Below are 18,383 nucleotides of genomic sequence, written 5' to 3' on the forward strand. Positions count from 1 at the left end.
TATTCACTTCTACTTAATTTGGTGGTCTTGTTCATGATGTTGTGGTCCCTCAAGACACTGCTTTGCTTTTAAACTGTGTGTGGGATCTCTTATGTTTGTGTATGTGCTTCATGTGGGGCTGGAACTTGAATTGAGACGTAGTTTGATTTGCATTCATCCTGCCTTAGATGGTAGTTTCAGGGATGAATAAAAATAGTATTCCCTGTATTTCTTGAGGAAATAGGCCCAGGACCAGTGGAGACTGAGAAGATGCATTTACGTGGCAAGTTGCCCCTTGTTGCTTGCTTGGTGACACGGCAGAAGAAACTTGCTTATCTAACTTGAGAAGGAAATGGGAAGACGTCCATTCAAAATAAAAATCCTACAGGATATCCTCTTCCTCACACTACTCCATCAGAGGTGTATTTACATTACCAAGTGGGGGCTGTGTGTGTGCCTGCGTCTTTCATGCAGGAAGCCCATTTCCTGGCCTGGGACCATGGGAGGGAGCACCATGATCCTCATTTATTGCCTGTTCTCTCAACAGGGCTTCAGCGTGGTAAATCCACATGCAGCTGAAGAAAGCATTTCTTCTAAGACAGAATGTGGGCTGTTGGAAGGAAATCTCACTACTTTCCCTGGGTTTTCACTAGGCTTTTTGAAATAGCTTCTTGCTACAGCCCTGCCAGGACACGTACCATAGAGTGCTTTTTGTCTTAGGAGCAACTGGAAGATGTTCATAAACAGCAAATACCACAAACATCAAAAAAAGAGGGATGTTTACATGTAAGATGTTAATATCTGTGCCAGTGTGGGAATGATGGTTGGAATTTTTCCCTTTAGCAACGTATTTTCCACGCTCTATCTCAGAAAATCTCTTCTCTGGGCACTGGCTGTATGCTTTTTGCCTAGAGGGCTTTCAAAATCTAGGAAAAACAAACATAAAATGCCATCATCCCAAGGGTTTATCTCCTCTGCAATGTTTTGCTGCGAAGGAAAAGGCAGAAGTTTGTGTCTTGGCACAAAGTAGATGCCACTTCAAAGCTTCACTGCAAAAGTATATACAGAGAGGGATCAGAAGGCAATTTTAGCTCTTACTAGGTCAGAGAAAAATTAATAATCAGAATTCTCCCAAGCTTCTCTTAGAAGAACAAAACTAAATACTGGAGAATATCCAGAATCTCACAGCACTCTTCGAGTTAAAGAATGGGTTGTAAGAATGCCTGAGGTTTGCAGCTGCTGATCATCACTAAGCAGTCTTTTTTGAGGGGATGAGGAAGGGGGAGAGAGAAGCTGCTTTTTGAGGTAAACTGTTCCCATTATTAGTGTTACTATTATTTATACTGGGCAAAAAAGCAAATATTTGTGAAGGGGAGTAAGATTTACTGGAGTAAATGAGGGCTGCATACAATACAATAAATGTACATCCGTTCTGATGGTTACACCCGAAGTCAGGGCAAGCTCTGCTTCTGACTGCAACAGGGGAAGGATTCTGACCTGGGATTTTCTGATTCTTCTGGAGCATAAGACTGGAGACTGCCTGCCTGCCTCACTCTGCCTTCTTCAGTAGGCAAGGACTCATAACCAGTTACCCTCACAGCTAGGACTGACCTCTTTGTAATCAATCTCAATACATATATGTGCACAGATGGAGAAATTGTTCGTTCCACTTTATTATTGCTTAAAGTTATAAACAGTAAGTTTGCATTCATGTTGGAATTTTTTATATATATATATTCACACCTTTATAATACACATATATAGCTATGTATCATATATATTACAGACATGTTGAGATATATTTATGTAGATAGAGATATATATTCTTATATACACATATTACAGAAAAGATTTGTACTGATACCATCAGCTGGTCACTCAGCCTAATTGCACAGCATTTTAAGAGTCTCAGACAAGTCTGCTGAGCTACTTACTTTTGACTACCATTATGTTTCAGTAGGCTTTCCTAAAATCAGAGTTACAAAGTCAAGCATTCAGAAGTCAGGAAATGTTTGAATGATGGTGCTGGGCAACAGGATAGTACAAAATACTTGACTGTGTAGATGTGAAATACATTGCATAATCAAAAGTCTGTAATAAACCATAAATTATTATGATGAGTCCACACTGACTAAATAGGACGCAGTATAAGTTCCTAAGTTGACAGGCTATTCCTTCCTCTTATACAAGGGGACATATTTTTGCCACTTTGATTCAAATTAAGATTCTGCCTTTTTCTTTGTAGGAATTAAAATTATAATACTAGTAGTGAACACTAGCTTGATTTTTATGTTCTTTCCATGAGCCAAAAAAAGTTTAAATAAATTATCTTTTCAAGCTGAATTAATTGAGCTTAATCAGTTTAAATAAAAACACCAATCATAGCTAGCATTTTAGAAGATGGAGGACTAGGACTTAAGCGTCTTATCTGTTCACAAATTTTCTAATGTGTGAAATGGAGATAGTTAGTTATGTCCCAGGGTTGTTATGAAACCTGTGTAATTTATGAAATGCTTTGAGGTTTTTTAGTTGAAGTGTAAGGGGTTCAAGCCTTTTAATGACAATTGGCATTTCCCATGATAATTAATTCAATACCGTTGTTAATTCAGTGGTGTAGAACTGAAAAAAATATATCGTCGTGAAAACTTGAGTAAGGCATTGATGGGGAAAGGTCCAATTCAATGTTCTTAAGCTTGATGGCATTATTGTTTTCAAGTGGCATTGAATTGCTCCACAGATACATAAGAGATCATCTCATTTCACTGTCCCCAAGAAACAGTTCTTCTGCCAGGAGTTGATGCTATTTTGATGGGGAAATGCATCCTGTATTGAGGAGCTGCTGAATCCCTGCACTTTGCAGTGTGAGAAATAAATCTGGTACTGTAGATTCGGGAAGCACAGATTTGGAGGGAATTTTTACAAGGGCAAGGGGGAATGGCTTTAAACTGGAAGAGAAGTTTAGATTAGATGTTGGAAGAAATTCTTTACTTTGAGGGTTATAAGGCACTGAACAGGTGCCCCAGAGTTGTTGTGGATGCCCCACTGCTGTAGGCATTCAAGACCAGGTTGGATGGGTCTTTAAGCAACCTGGGTTAGTGGAAGGTGTCCCTGCCCATGAGAAAGAAGTTGGAATGAGATGGTTTAAGGTCTCTTCCAGCTGAAACCTGAATTCTGTCATTCTGTTTAACCATCCCCTTCCCTGATGGATAAGGGGAGTGGGAAGCTGTAAGCAGTGATGCCTTCAGGCACCTGAGGTCAGCCAGTCTGGTTGTGAGTACCTGCTGCTGGGAAAGGTGTTTTGCTATGCATGTAGGGCAGCTTTCTCAGAAGAGTCAAACTGCCTCTCTCTGTGCCTTCACAGGAGCCTGTCACTCCAACTGGGCTGGCACAAGTGAGATGAAACACTGCAAGAGATATTATCACTCTGCATACAGCAATTAGACTGATCCTAGAGAGTGTTTGAATTAGTTGATGAGACAAATAGCCCTATCCCATAGCATTAACAGGATGAAGTCCAGCACACTTACAGCTTGAGGTCCAAACATCACATGGGTGTTGATGTCCATATGCAAACAGAATCAGGATGGAAGACTACCTTTTCCTAACAGGAAAACAGGATTTTACAAGTGTTGCTCACATTTTGTGGACATTATGCACCATGGTTCCATAGATCATTACAATAATCTCCCAGACCCCTCCATCAGTTTGGGGATGGGATGCAGTGTGGAGCTATTCTGTTTTTACATGTGTAAATGCTTTTCCCTATAAAACTATTCAGCATTTTTCCCATGGAAATAAACATAATAATTAGAATGCTTCATGCCACAGTCTTGGGGGTTTTGTGTATGCTGCTTCTTTTTTAACCTAAAAACAGGATGCTCTATTTTTTTCTATGAAAGCCAACCAGCATCGATCGATGAGGATGTTATTTCCTTTAAGAAGACAACTTTCTGGCTTCTGTTAAAGGTTGCTTTTGTTGTTGGTTTTGGTTTGTTGTTTTTTTTTTTTCCTTTAAACAGCTTACCTGTCACAAGGGCTACTCCATGAGTTTCTTGCTCTGAGCAGGATTTGTGTCTCACTACAGAAAAGCTGTAGGAAGCAGATGGAGGTATCTCCAGCTGAGCTACTCAATCTAGTTAGTGGGAAAAAAGGTACTTTTACATGCTAAATGCCTATGCTAGGATGAGTTCAATTTCACCCTGAAAGTACCTTTTTCCATTGACCATAAAAGAATCCTCGAGGAAACTTGCTGAGATTAAGATTTCGGATCATATGAGTCCCCACTTTCTGCACCTGAAATTGCAGGGCAATATTTTCAGAGACTGTCTATGAAAACTCAGACCACTTCTCCTGCAGAATCAGAGGAAACAAGAGCTCTCTTTCTATGAAATAAAAATAGTTCTCTATATTTTTTTCCCAAGCATCAGCAGTATGAGAGTAAATCTATTCTTAACTGTGCTTTTTCTTTAGTGTTGGAAAGGAAGATTTCGACAAGACAAAGCAGAGAGGAGCTGATAAGAAGGGGAGTGCTGAAGGAAATGCCTGAGCAAGGTGATAATGCATTAACTAGAATTTAGCTACTGAGAACTAAACATTTATGATAAAGCCAGTATTGCATCATTTCCATGTAGTATAAATAGGTATGAGGAGACAAACTGAGAAGTGTGAGAGGTAATTTGGGCCAGCTGACAACTGAAGTTTAGGGATTTGTGCTCTATAACTGCTTCTGCCATAGGTGCCCCAGATGACTTCTGGTCATATCCTGAAGTATTTTAACGATCCCTGTAAAAAATGGGACTTTTGTGGCTCCTGCTTACTGTTTGCCAGAATTTTTTCTAATTACTGGTAAAACTATTTTTGAGTCAAGGTCTGCTGTCTAAAGCCACTAGAGTATAAAATGAGAAATTTTGGCTGAAAAATTAGGAATGCAGAAAAATCAATATAATGCATTTCAGGTATCAAAAAGTACCAGTGCTGGGATCATATGGATCCCACTGCTATCACAGAGGCCACAATCACAAATGGCACCAGCACAAAACTGTGGGCAAGAAATCACTTGTCTCAAAATGCTCTAAGGTTTAGTAACTGGCATTAGCCAGAATTTGTATTTTGAAAAGCATGAGTAAGCCAATGTAGATACCTCTATGCTACATCCAATTATGTTTCTAGTGGCATTCTCGCTAATATTTTAATCTTTTATAAATATAGATCAAATAAAAGTCAAGTGAGTAAAATAATTTTCTCTAGCTTAAAATTAAGCTGTTTGTCATTTTATCAAGGAGTCTTAGAACTCCATGTTTAGCAAAAATAATTTTCTCCTAGAAGTTGCATTTTTCTGTGTGATCAGAAGAATCAGTAAAGTGTCAGTGTCTATGGGTTGTATCATACACATAGAATTTAGAAGTAAAGGGCTTGTTTGTTGATGTGTGACATCACTTGTCTGTACAGAGTTTGGCTAATTATCAGACTATGATACTCAGCATAGCTGGCTTCTGCACTTGTCTCTGCCCCTGTCATTGTCTTAAGAAAAGACCTGTAAACTCTCCATACCTCAGTTTGTCCATCTGTGAATGTGTTTTGCCTTGTGCTTTACCAGGGACCTGCGTGACCTTGTCCTTTGACAGTTGTAAATTTTATTTACAGTTGGGATAGTTAATGAAATGTGGTAACTTCTCAGGTTGGTTACAGTCTGAATATAAATACTATCATTTGTGATAAAAGTATGACTACTTTGGTCGTCAGTGTCCTTGACTGTGTTCCATCCCTAAAAGGGAATGGGACTTTGGATTCCTAACAGAGATTGAGCAAACTTAGGAAAGGATATAAATATGAACAATTTTCTCTTCTTCCTCCCATATCAATCTGGTCTGTGTTATCTTCATCGCATTGTGCTTCATGTTTGATGAAAATCATAATTTTTAAGGACGTTTTGAAAGAATATGGGGTTGGTTTGAAGGTGCTAAAAATAGAGAGGTAGGAAAGACAGTTGAGGAGTGTGAAGGTAGTTAGAAGGAATAACTATGGGGATGAAAGCTAAAAGCAGAAATTACATGGAAACTTGAAATGTGAGAGGTAAGGAATGTGAAGAAGTGACAGCGTTTCACATGGAGTGAAGAAGAATGAAGTGGAAAGTGGCAAGTGCCACTTGGAGACAGGAGGTGTTTGCAGAAGCAAGATGTGAATAAGAGGTGGCAGTGCCACTTGTGGAGGCAGAGAGGAGAGAGTGGATTTAAGAAGCCTTGGAAGAGAGAAGCTGAAGAAACTGAATGTTGCAGTTAAGGTAAGTGCAAGTGTCAGCTGTAGTAAATTAGACAAAGTTAGGAAGGCAGAACTAATTTTTTACAAATCAAGTTGATGTTAGTATGTGGAAGATAATGAAACAATCACCTTAGTGGGAACACTCAAGGTGGTAGGACAGAGGCTGCATAATTGTGTTGAAACCAGGGAAGTGCCAAACATCCAGGTGTGGTAACACACAGCAAGGAGAAGGAGTGGAATTGCCAGAGTTAGTGAAGAATCAATGGGAGAAATCAGAAGAGATGCCATGTAGATTTGCTTATTTTTTGGGTTGACAGCAAGAGAATCCTGCAGAAAGAAATTACCAGAGAAGAAAATCGCAGCAACTTTAAAATGCATGGAACAGAAAAAGCTGTAAGCCAGCAAGAGCAGCACTTTTCAGCAATACAGAGACAAACAGGGAAATAAGTTTTTTTTCAGGATCAAAAAAACTCTCAAGCTGAGCTAGTCTGGGTAAGTGAGTAAAGTATCATCAGAGCTGAGAAAGAATTTGACTTGCAGAATTTAATTATGATGTGATACAGGAAGACTTCCTCTTGGTTCTTAAGACTGGATGATGTCTTTGTGACGTATTTTTATTAGGTAAATGGGCACATACATTCTGAGAACTTTTCTGAGTATTCCTGGCTCATTTATGTGCTGGGAGAGCACCACAGTAGTTCTGCAACTCTGTCTATTTTTGGAACATGCTGGAGCATGTTACAGCTTTGTTGTGGTCCATGCACACATTTCTTTGCCGTGTAAACCAAGATGCAGGGATGAGAGAACAGGATGCTCATGAACAGACATGAAGAAGGAAACCAGCATGGACTTCCGAACCTACTGCTGCTGAGGTGTCCACCCAAAGGACATTAAAGCCTAAAGAGTTTCTTTACAGAGTCACTTTCCAGAGCAGATCTACTGCCTGATGTTTCACATTTCAGTAAGTCTTTCTGCCTTTCTTCCACACAAGCTTGAAAGCAGAGGGATACTGTGTGTTGTAAGTAGGTGCTAAGTAAGTAGTTAAACTAGGCAATAACTTTTGAATTTTCATTTCAGATGGTGATGTAACAGTAAATTTTGAAACTTCAAATGGACACACCATAGCCATTGGTGAAGAAACCATACAGGAAGAAAGTATAGTAAAAGCCAGTGGAAATAATGGCACTTTATCAGAGAAAGCATCAGTATCAGAAGGAAAAAATGAAGATCAGAAAGGTAAATTAGCATATTCACAGATTGTTTTTTGCCTGCTTTAGATATTAACGTATTCTTCCACTAGCACCTATACATGCTGTGAGTTCTCTTCTGCCACAAGGATGCCAACAGAACCTGCTGAGAAGATAAGACTTGTGAAACACCAGTATTCTGTCACTGGTAGGCATGCCTTTTCCTGTGCATTATGGTAAGGCCATAAAGAGAAGCATGTTCTGAACACAGCAATGTGTGCAGGGAGGTTCAGTTTCTAAATTCACTGCGAGCCTTTCCTTGTAGCCATGACCAAGCTTTGGTGTCAGGTTTTCCTCTTATGAAAGAACACACTGAGTACATATGCATCACCTTGCAGTATCATTGTGGAAGTGTCTCCTGGGATGAATGTTCAAAAGTGTTTAAATCACTTGAAAACCATCTGTCATTTTGAAAGTAACTTCAGCAACTCATTCCAGTTGGTTTTCATGGAATCTTAAACACTTGCAGTCCAGCTCTTCATAAACATTCAAGGGGCTTTGTCACTACTGCAAGCAGAAACTAGGGCATTTATGGAAAATGCACTTTATAACTATAGGGTTTTCTGCAGATGAATTGGTAAATACTGGTAAATATTTAGCAGTCCCAGGGTCCATCTTAATTTTGCTACCTTTACTCAGATCTATCTGAGTCTGACTCATAAAGGAAATGTAAAGATTAGTGTGGAATCACAGGATTTTAACCAATTTTATTTTCTTTCTCTACCATCTTGAATAATGCACCACATCTTTTTCCTGTCTAAAAGTGTTCTTAAATACTATTTAATTTACTGGATTTTCCTAGCAGAAAGAGCAAAGATACAAAAGATCAAGACCTTCATGGCTGGCTGAAGCCATGGAGGCAGGACAGAAGAGCCTTTCCAGTGTCTTCTATTAAACTCTACCTTGTGATGAATGAGCCTCTGGAGGTTGAGAGGGTCAATTCAACTAACACAAAAATTTGAATTCTTTTCAGAGCTACGTAAATCACTTGACTATGCAAAAATTGGATAGATGTCCAAAGAGAATCTTACGAGATTTCTAGTACTTCCTGTCTCCCAACAAGGCAGAAATACAAGATTAGCCTTTGTCATGACATTTAAATACGTCTATCTTGTGGTGCCAACTAGAACCAGATGTGTATTGGGTCAGGGGAAAAGAGTTGTAAAAGTCATGGAAAACTCCTTTAAAATGATTCAGTTTAACTTTGGGGTTAGATCAGGCCATTTATTATTTTGTGCATCACTAAATACAGAGTTTTGGAACTGTTAGGACTTGGAAGTTTTCCTAAGGTACAGTTTATTGTTTTAGAAATACACATTTCTAACCATGTTGAAATCCCCTTGAGCTGACTTTGCAGAATATAGAACTCCAGTGAAGTGTAGGTTCAATATCTATTTCAAACATCTTATTAGACTCTGCACTCCCTATATATTGTTTTGACCTTATAGGGAGAAATTAAAAATGATTGCTGTACAGGAGTAGAATCAGTACAAAAGAAAGTATAGCTATCACTTCTGTCCCTCTCAGAAAATTAAGAATATATGGGGGAAGGAGAAGGAAAACAAAAAATGAGCAAAACTGGTATTCTAGGCTTCAGTGAATCTCAATACGAGCATCCAGAAGATGCAAACCCCTTAAAGTATACTCTCCTCTTGCACCTAAACATGAAGTTCTCCTATGAGTTAACATCTTGAGTCCCCTGAAACAAAAGGAGATAGATTTCTTTCAGAGAATATTTTCCCCACAAAAGGTGTTAAGGATTAATTCCATGCATCAGAAACAGTGTTACATTGTGTAAACTCAGTACAAGCCACTCCATAGTCATTGTGAATACACTTCAGTTATTCTTTATTTATAGCACACTAAACAAGAAGGTGAGCCAGCCTGCTGAACTCAGTGGAAGAGTAAGGCTCACAGCATCTCACCTGACATATTAATCCTGGGTGATTTATTTTTGGCAGATGCAGTAGGGTTTGCATTACACCCACACCCACTGGAAGAGCCAGGAATCAACAGTGAGCATCAAAATCAGAGCTGAAGCAGGAACACTTATCTCACTGTCTTCTGCTAAGACCATAAAATGTGCTGGTGCTTCAGATCACAACCCTCCATCATGAGAACTGAGATAGGTGGATTGAATACTACCTGACAGTCAGGAGTAATGACTGCAAGAGGCTCATCTGTGGTGAGGCTAATGTGAGGCTTCTAAAGTCAAGAACTCCTAGGTGTAAATCTTGAAGGAAGATGTATACACCTTCCATGTTTTTAAGACCCAAAGACAGGATTGATTCCTGCTGCTTAGTGTCATGGTGTGCTGCATTTCCAACTCCCACTAAATCAGAGTTTGCAAAAAAATACATCTCAGCCTGGTGAAGTTATAAGGTTATTTTTAAATGCTCTTATGAAATTATACTGGTCTTTATTTGCCCTCTTGTTCAGCTGAAAATGTCTTGAAAATGGCCTTCTCATATAAAGGTAACTGCAGGAGCCAGAAGCTTAGAGCACGATACAGGGATGTTGTGATAGTATGGTGAGAGTTGGCAGCAACAGATTGTAGAATGTGGAATATATTAGGAGTTAAAACAAGTTAAGGGAAAAACGTTTTTCAGCATGAGCTATGGAAATACAGTATCCACAGGGCAAACAATAGGCTCAGCCATGCATATAAAAATGAATAAAGCAGAAGCAAGTGAAGAAGACAACCCCTGAAAGCTGCTCCCCTTGCTGCCAGGCAGTTCCATAAGCTGTGTACCCATCTGCTGCCTATCAGCTCACAAGTGCTTTTTATACGTGATGAAAAATTCTCTTGGGGAATTTAATAGTGTAACTGTTACTATTTGTAGTAATGATGGCAATCATACAAGCAGGGTGTTTAAAAGGAAATTTCTCCTTTGTGGCAGGATGATAAGAAAGTGACAGTTTAACATAAAACAGGTAATTGATGTATAAAGCCTTGCTGTTGAAAAATCAGACGAATATTTTTCTGAGATTATTTATTCATGTTGTGTTTGTTCTGAGTTGACTTCTGAATTCTTTTGTTTTGACTAAGGAAAGTCACTAGCATCTTTTGCAGAAAATAAAGAGCTAAACTATAGCTATTTTATCTGTGAGCCTTGCAAGAGATACAGAGCAGCAAGTGGACAGGCAGCAATATCAAAGAACACCGTGGATGTCTGGGCAGCAGACTGAAATCTCCCACTGTGCCTGGGCCCCTGAGCCATGCCACGGGTCTGCAGGATCCCCAGCAGTGCCCAGAGCTCCAGGTTCCTGGTGGGGTGCAAGCATTGCAAAGGGGATCCAAGGAGTCTCTGCCTCTCTAGCAGTGTTGGACAAGGTCAAAAGCCACATCAGTAGAATAAGTGTCAAAATTGTCACTGTTTGCCTCCCTGGATATCAGGACATAGCATGGTGATGCAGCATGCATGCTGCACATGGTAAAGCCTCCAGGTACTGTGTCAGAGATGCTTTCCTCCTTTCAATCCTCCCAAGGTGTCTCTGGAACACAGATGCATGAGAGAACCCCTTATTTGTATCTGAGTTCAGTTTGTAAACTTTGGTCTTACTCATTTTTGTCAAAGCAAGCTAAATCTTTTAATGATTCTTGCAGATGGCTCCAGATTTCATAGTTAGCTTGTGCTTGAAGAAGTGAAAGGCTCAGTAACCATCAGCAAGATACTGCCTGGAAAAAAGCAGTAAGAAGTCCTGTTTTGCATACCATCAGTCAGGTGTGTTAGCTGCTGCTTTGATAAATAATTGCATTGCAGAACGGCAGAGCTGTGTTACAGGTGCTGTAGGTGATATGGGGCATAAGCTTCTGGAATGTTCTGGGCCATTTATAGGAGATTGATCTTCTCAGGTTTCCTCATGTCTGAAGCAAACATGAGTAAAGGAAACAGTTTTTAGTCCTGTTTCCAAATGAATTGTTGAGCTACATGTGCATATTTTTTCCCCAAGAGGCTAACTCTCATATGAGAGCTGGAAAAGGTTCCAGGCCTTAGTATGTTGGTTGTCTGCTGTCTTTAAATCTGCCATTAAATTTAATATTTTCTTTTTCATATGGGTAACCAAAGAAAAGAAAGTTGGAGGAACAAACTCTGGTCTTATGACCGTGATCATTGCTCTCTAGTGGTTTAGTTTGTCTACCAAGGAATGTTCTTCAAAGTCTGGTTTTCTAGGCTCCTTTTCTCAGAGATCTTTTCTTTCTTTCTGGAAAGCAGAACAAAACCTATCTGAATATAAGGTAGTAACTCTCATCTTCCAGGGTCTCAGACAAGAGCCTGCTTTGTCTCAGAAGATTAAACCTGCAAACCAGACACTGTGAGAAACTAGGCAGTCTTTCATCCCTCTTGTGTGCCTAGCTGAGTTCCTACACTCCTGATCTGTAGATCATTGATATGAACAGCATATAAAAAAGGTTGTGGGCTTTTTTGCCTGACTCCCTAAGAATCTCTCACTCCAGCTGAGTTAATTTGCTGACTAAAACCAGTTCTTCTAAGAATAGTATATCTTGGGTTCATCACCTGAACTATGTAAATGAGGCTGAATCCAAGTATTCTTAAAAGGAAAGCTACTCTAGATAAAGCTGTATTTGGCCAGAGCCTGTCCACTAAGTCAGCAGGGCTGGCTCATGCTGGTAGGATGACGTGAGAGGCACAGGCTTTCACCACAAAAACTGAGTGCCTGAAGAAAGCTCCAGACTTGTAAAGCTGGTTTGCTTGTTTTGGTTTTTTTCTTTTATAAGAAAGATATCCTAACGTGGTTCCAGAATTAGGATTGTGTACATTATTTTTATGAACTATCTTTTCTGAAAGTATAAGAGAATGTAGAAGCCTACATGCCTTCCACCTTCCAAGATTTTCACAGATCAGCTGACAGTGAATGTCTTAGGCATTCTCTCTTTTTTCAGCAGCTTACTTCTTACACAAAGATTGAGCAGTTAAAAATGTAAAATGATAGGGTTTTTAAATCTTTTTTTATCTTGAAACTAATGCAAAATACCTGAATATGGTTGCTTTAGGTGTGATGTTACACCTGTCCCTTTCTCCCCCTCCTGTTTTCTACACTGTCTCTGTTATAAGGCCTCTTGCACTTGGTGGTGTTGAAATTGCAGTCAGTAAGATCTAGCAGTCTGCAGACGTGCAGATCTGCTTTATCCATCTCCAAGAAGGATGAATTCAAAACTGTAGAGAGAGCTGCAAACAGCATTGTGAGACAACTGTCCTGGTTCAGTGTAGCAAAACAGAGCTCAAGCAAGCCAAGCCTGAGTGCATTTGATGAATGTTGCAAATTGGTAAACAGCCAGGAGAGAACATGGCTAAAGGACAATGCTGGCACAAGTAGAAAGGAATAAACAGTGGTTTGAAATACAGTTAGAGTGGAAATTAAAGGAAGCTTTCTAACAATTAGAATGGGTCTTTTCTTGAACAGAATTTTATTAGCAATAGCAGGAAAAAAAATGGAGCTGGTTAAATCTGAAGTTTATGAAAGAATTTGTCTGAGTTGACCACCTGCGTCAGCACAACCAATGAGTCCAAAAAAGTGACAAAAGACACCTTGTCTTGTCCTGTGTCCCATGTTCCTGACTGACAGCTTCCTGGATTTTGATTAATCAAGACACAGCTCTCTGCATAGTCTGCAACGGAAATTCACAATCTGCAAAACTCTTACAGAGCTTAATTGTGCAGGGAGTCATCCTGTTGAAGACAACAAACATACATTATTTCCAACTTTCATTTTACATAGTGTTTCTCCAATATGTTGTGTTCATCCTATGGGAGAAGGGTTTTTTGCAGTTGATGGAGATCATACACTTGTGTTGCAGCACTGCTGGTTTTCTGTGATGTAGCTCCATGACACTGCTCAAGCTGTACAAACAAAAAGACAGTGCTGTAGGACAAAATCCTTGGGTAGAAAAGCTCTGGCCTTCTGTTCCTTAGAAGTTCACAGAAGTAAAGAAAAAATTATTGTATTTTACAACCCATCTTCTGAAAGTATGCCCAGGATTTTCATAGGTCGATTTGGCCCAGAATTTGCAAAAGGTCACACTTTTAGTTTGAAAATAATGAATCTGATTTTCTAGTGTGTGTGACACACTGACATCTCTCTGAAGTCTTTCTGATTTGATGAGTCCCCTCAAGAGCTGTTGTAACTGAGTACTTTGTAAATCGGACCATCACCCATCACTTAGGTGTTAATATGAGAACAGAGTTTTGTTAAGAGTCTGGCCCCAATCACAGTTTCTGGAAACAAGAAAATCTGGTTTGAAAGTGAGATTTCTTGAAAATCTATCCTTTGGAAAATTTATTCTAAACATAAACATATTATTGATCCAAATGCTTAATGAGAAATTAACATTTGCTTTCCTGTTAAGGAAGTAATTTATAGGTGAGTGACTTTTACAGCAGTTATTTCCCTCAAGGCAGCAGTGGATAAAATATATTCCTATCTGGTGTGTTTTGGAGACCTTTTGTTAAAAGGTCAGTTTTTGATGAACAGATGTCTAAATTAAGAAAAACAACAGCAATAAAAGTGTTGCAGCTGGTCCTGAGGTACCTGGGGGATTGGTTTGAACAAATAGATGGATCTGAACTGATTCAGATGCCTCCTTGTTTTGGCGAAAGAAAGAGCAGGCATAGAGACCAAGGGTCCATATTCAAGCAGAATCATGTTAGGGAGGTACAATTACAACATAATTGTATCTGTAGCCATTTACAGACATCAGACCATCTCTGTCACTGTTCAAGATCAAGCCCCTGTTGCAGTTATTAGTTATTTGTATTACTACAGTGTTACTGTATATACCAGACATTTATTATAGCATCTTACATAGATGCAGAAAACCACAAAAATTTTCCAATAGACTTGCAGTAAAAGAAAGGACATTATGATTACGCACTGGAAAACAAGAGGACACCAGACCAGGATAAAAAGCACGATACTGGCAGCCTAAATATTGTCAGCTTTGACATCACAGCAGAGGGGAGTTTGAGGGAAAACAGTCAGTGAATATTCACAAAGCCTGAGGGTCAGCAGAGGAAAAGCAATGAAAAGCATCTGCTTCAAACTTGACTTGTCACTATCAAAATATAATGCTATAATGGATTGGTCAGGTAGGAACTTGAAATCTCTGTCTCAAGTAAATGAGAAACTGTACTATGGGCAAAATCAGACCGATAGGGAGATAAAAAAAATGAAGCTAACAAAGCTAGAAAGATGCCAGGAGGAACAATATGGTCAAAGACAGTAATCTTCACCACAGATTTCCTCCTGGCTGTGAGTAAAGAGAAGGTTCACTGGTAATCAAGGGGCAGTCAAGACTGGATGAGAGCTGTAACTATCTGAGCAGTAGGATTCAGCTGTGCAAGAGTCTGCCAGTCTTTGCTAGTGTTTGGAATGAGGTACATAACAGTATGAAAAGAACTGTCTTAGACAAAGATAGTGTTCCAGATATGGCAAGGCATTTCTGTTACATTCTACATAAATTGCCAGTTTTAATCGCAGGTGAAGTGTGCGAGCAAGAACTTTGATGTAAACGAATTCCTCCAGCTTTGGTTTTCATTTATCGTTTTTAGTTATTTGTCTAAAGAAAAATTGAAAATTATCAGTTGTCACTAGGATGTGTTCCTTTGCAACTAAATACAACTTTAGCCTTGTATTTTGTATGTTTTTCCTGATTCAGAAGATAAATTCTGATATACATTATTTAATCAGTTATATAGTTTAGTGTAGATTGACTGTATTACTTTAGAATATGGTGAATAGTGTATTGCTCTTTCTAGGCTATCATTCTGTTTTTAACATTTTCTCTACTTATGACCTGAAACAAAACGCAATGGTATATAAGTAAGCAAGTTTTAAATTCTTTCTTACTAGTAAATACAATTTTATCACTGTGGATCTCTAGTTAATACATATAGCAAAGAATTGTTTACAGTTATAATTATTTCTGATCATCATGTCCTTCAGGATCTTCAAACTACAAAATCGTGTCTTCTCTTGCCATGTTTGTTATTAATGGACTTCAAATTTTAAAATGTCCTGCTTTTTCAGAATTATATCAGCATTTCAACTTTTGAATGAAGAATTTCACAAGGAGACCCTTTTGCTGTAAAAGAGGTCCAAATGTAACAGATAAGCATGTTGTTTTCTCCATCTAAAGTCTTTCTATGAGAAACAGAGATGGTACAAGAATCTGTGCTCAAAAGAATTGGTTTGAAAGTTGTAAAGCGTTCCTATGAGATGGTTCTTTCAAAGCTTTAGCAAAAGTATATTAGTCTGTAATAGGCTGGAAATAAAGGAGGAAGACACTGGACTGTTAATGAAGACATATGTGTGCATGTTGCTTTTAATAACTGCAGGTGATGCATTAGGTTTGTGTTAACAAGCTTGAAGCTTGAAGTTGGAAAAGTTTTGTTTCCGAGAGGAAGAATGTCTTTGTTGTCTAGCATATTATTTGTTTTTCATCTACTAATCTTAAAATGTGTTGCTTATCTCTTGGGAATCTTTAACATGGGAAAGAAGAGAGATGAGAATGTCCATTTAATGTGTGTTAAGAGTGAGGCTCTAATAGGAATATAATGCAAGAAATGAAATGGTTTTCTCTTAAGTGATAGAGACTGTTAGAAGTCTTTGCAGTATTTGCTTGTCTCCTTTCTTCCCCAGTCACAGTTTTCAGTAACATGAAAACAAAGCCTATATGATTCTGAATGCTCTTGCTTCTACAATATCCTTTTTCAGAAAGGTTTGGGAAGGCTATCTTGAGACAAAATGAGCATAGAATTGGTTTAGTTGAATAAAGATTCCCATATGGGAACTTTAGCTCTTCTCACCTGGGAACACCAAGTTTTACAGCTGTAATGATTATGTTGCAAAACTGAATGTTGACTGTAAATGACTCACCTACATTAACATTACAGCTGGCATTAGGCATGCACTTTGGAAATTCATATCCTGGTCATCCCCACTTACCCTTCTTTGGTTTGCAGGCTACAGACAAACCAGGGTTTTTTGGATCAAACTAAGCTAAAAGATGCAGTCAGGAACTTGTACTCCCTCTACCATGAATCATGCAATCTGCAGAACTAGCCTAAAGAAAGTCCAGTCTCCTGAAATGTAAGCTGTGGATATTGGGTCCTCAGTGTGGATATTGAGTCCTCTTTCACTCTGCAGAGCCATTCCTATGGCACTGCACAGTGTAGATAAAGACCAAATTCCTGCTGACTAATGAGCTCTAGACTCTTGAAAGTGCAGTTGTGTAACAGTACCCAAAGAACCTGCAGGAGAGGAGAGCATTTCCATGCCAAATGATAACCTATCTTATTTAGCTTCATTTGTTTCTGAAGGGTAAAAATACTTTGAGGAAGTTACCCAAAATAAAGCTGCTAAGAGCAAACAATGTGCAGCTCAGGCGAATGGATTGCTTCAGGGGAAGATTGGGAAAATTTGCACTGTGTAGCCACTTTCAAGCCTGTGGCTGGGAGAATGGCCTTATTCACATTCAGGTTCACATGAATCTGAGTTTTACAGACTGTTGATCTTAGGGTGGATAGCGTTGAAAAGAAGCTGAGGAGATTTGTTAGAGAAGTAAATAGCATTCCCTTGTTTAGTTTGAAGCCAGCACTCTAGTTTGGGATACTGAATGTAAAGGCTGATGTTTGGAGAGTAGAATAGATGTGTCTGAGAGAAGTTCCAGATAAATATTTTCCATGAGAAGATCCTGAGTTGAGGTGAACAGTGATTTTCTTCTGAGGTAATACTTCATTAAGAGGCAGAAGATGGAAGTCTCTCCTGATTCCCAAGAGCTCAAGCAGCAGCAGTAGTCACTGTTGTGAGGCTTGCTGTTGAATTTACATGGTGTATGTCTGTGTCAGTTGGCTTCTGTTCACTTTCTTATCTGTAGAGAGCACTGGTCACTGCCCAGAAATACCGACACCCCGTGCTCCACCACTACCTAAGCCTAAGCCTAAACCTAAAAAAGCTCCGCTACCACCAAAAAATGCCATTGCTGCTTCCACCACCACCACCAGCCATAAGGGTAACGAAGCACCTCATGCTAAAAAAAAGGGAAAGGCTCCTGCTAAGCAGCCTCCTCTCCCGCCGCCCAAGCCAACAGGTGCCAGTGCAAATCGGGAAGCTGGTGAGTAGTGCCCGTGCAGTGCAGTTATGGTGGGTGCATGTGCATGGGGCTGCTTGGCTTGTCTTACAGTGACTTGTGCCTTGGTACACAAGGAGGAGCACGCCGTGTGTGTTTGGAGAGAGCTGCCTGCTGGGCTCTGGTTCTGCTGGCCACAAACGCCCCAGACAGCACACGGACCCCCTCGCTGCTCAGTGAGCCTGGGTACAGCTCCGAGCACATCAGAGACAACACTGAGTTCCCAGTTCAAGTGTGAAAGCTGGCAAAAGAATGACCTAGAGAATCAGCTCAAGAAACAGCAGGGAAGAAGGAGACTTCTGAAACCAAGAACGAGTTACCCGTAACTAAAAATGATTTTGGTATTGCTGTAACTTTCTACTGGAAGTATCAACTATTCCAATTAATTTGACAATATTACAAGATCACAAAGAAGTTAAGAATAAAACCATGAAGACATCTTAAAAAACTGTTGAACAGCAGTTGGTTTAGCTGACCCAAAAAAAACCAATACAACCATCAGAAATGGTCAGGCATCCCTCAGGCACTGTGATTCTAAGTCCATATTGGAAATGGAAAATATCAATCATCAGGCACATAGCACATTTGTTTATCACCACACCATTACATCAAAATTCATCAGTGATGCAAGATTAAAGATTATAGGTTGATGTTCTTAAGGTGCTAATTGAGAGTTTGAATGGTTGCAGTATAGACAATGACCAAAATTAAAACATCCACACATAATTTGAACACAAGCAGTATTGTGA

At 39.4% G+C, this 18,383-nt stretch overlaps 1 protein-coding gene across 6 annotated transcripts in view; it reads left to right on the plus strand.

Annotated features, from left to right (window-relative positions):
* The window catches only part of PHACTR2 (phosphatase and actin regulator 2), a 127,197-nt gene that overhangs the window by 85,115 nt on the left and 23,699 nt on the right, over positions 1-18,383 (plus strand). For 3 of the 6 annotated variants that reach the window (XM_088161663.1, XM_088161665.1, XM_088161664.1), the window contains exons 3-5: positions 4,450-4,530; positions 7,315-7,473; positions 17,383-17,619. In XM_088161663.1, the coding sequence (XP_088017789.1) occupies positions 4,450-4,530; positions 7,315-7,473; positions 17,383-17,619 (477 nt within the window). The remainder of the gene's footprint in view (positions 1-4,449; positions 4,531-7,314; positions 7,474-17,382; positions 17,620-18,383) is intronic. The other 3 variants (XM_014888628.2, XM_088161666.1, XM_014888625.2) reach the window with 2 other exon arrangements.

This window comes from Sturnus vulgaris, chromosome 3, assembly GCF_052056855.1.
Source record: "Sturnus vulgaris isolate bStuVul1 chromosome 3, bStuVul1.hap1, whole genome shotgun sequence".
Taxonomy (NCBI): Eukaryota; Metazoa; Chordata; class Aves; order Passeriformes; family Sturnidae; genus Sturnus; species Sturnus vulgaris.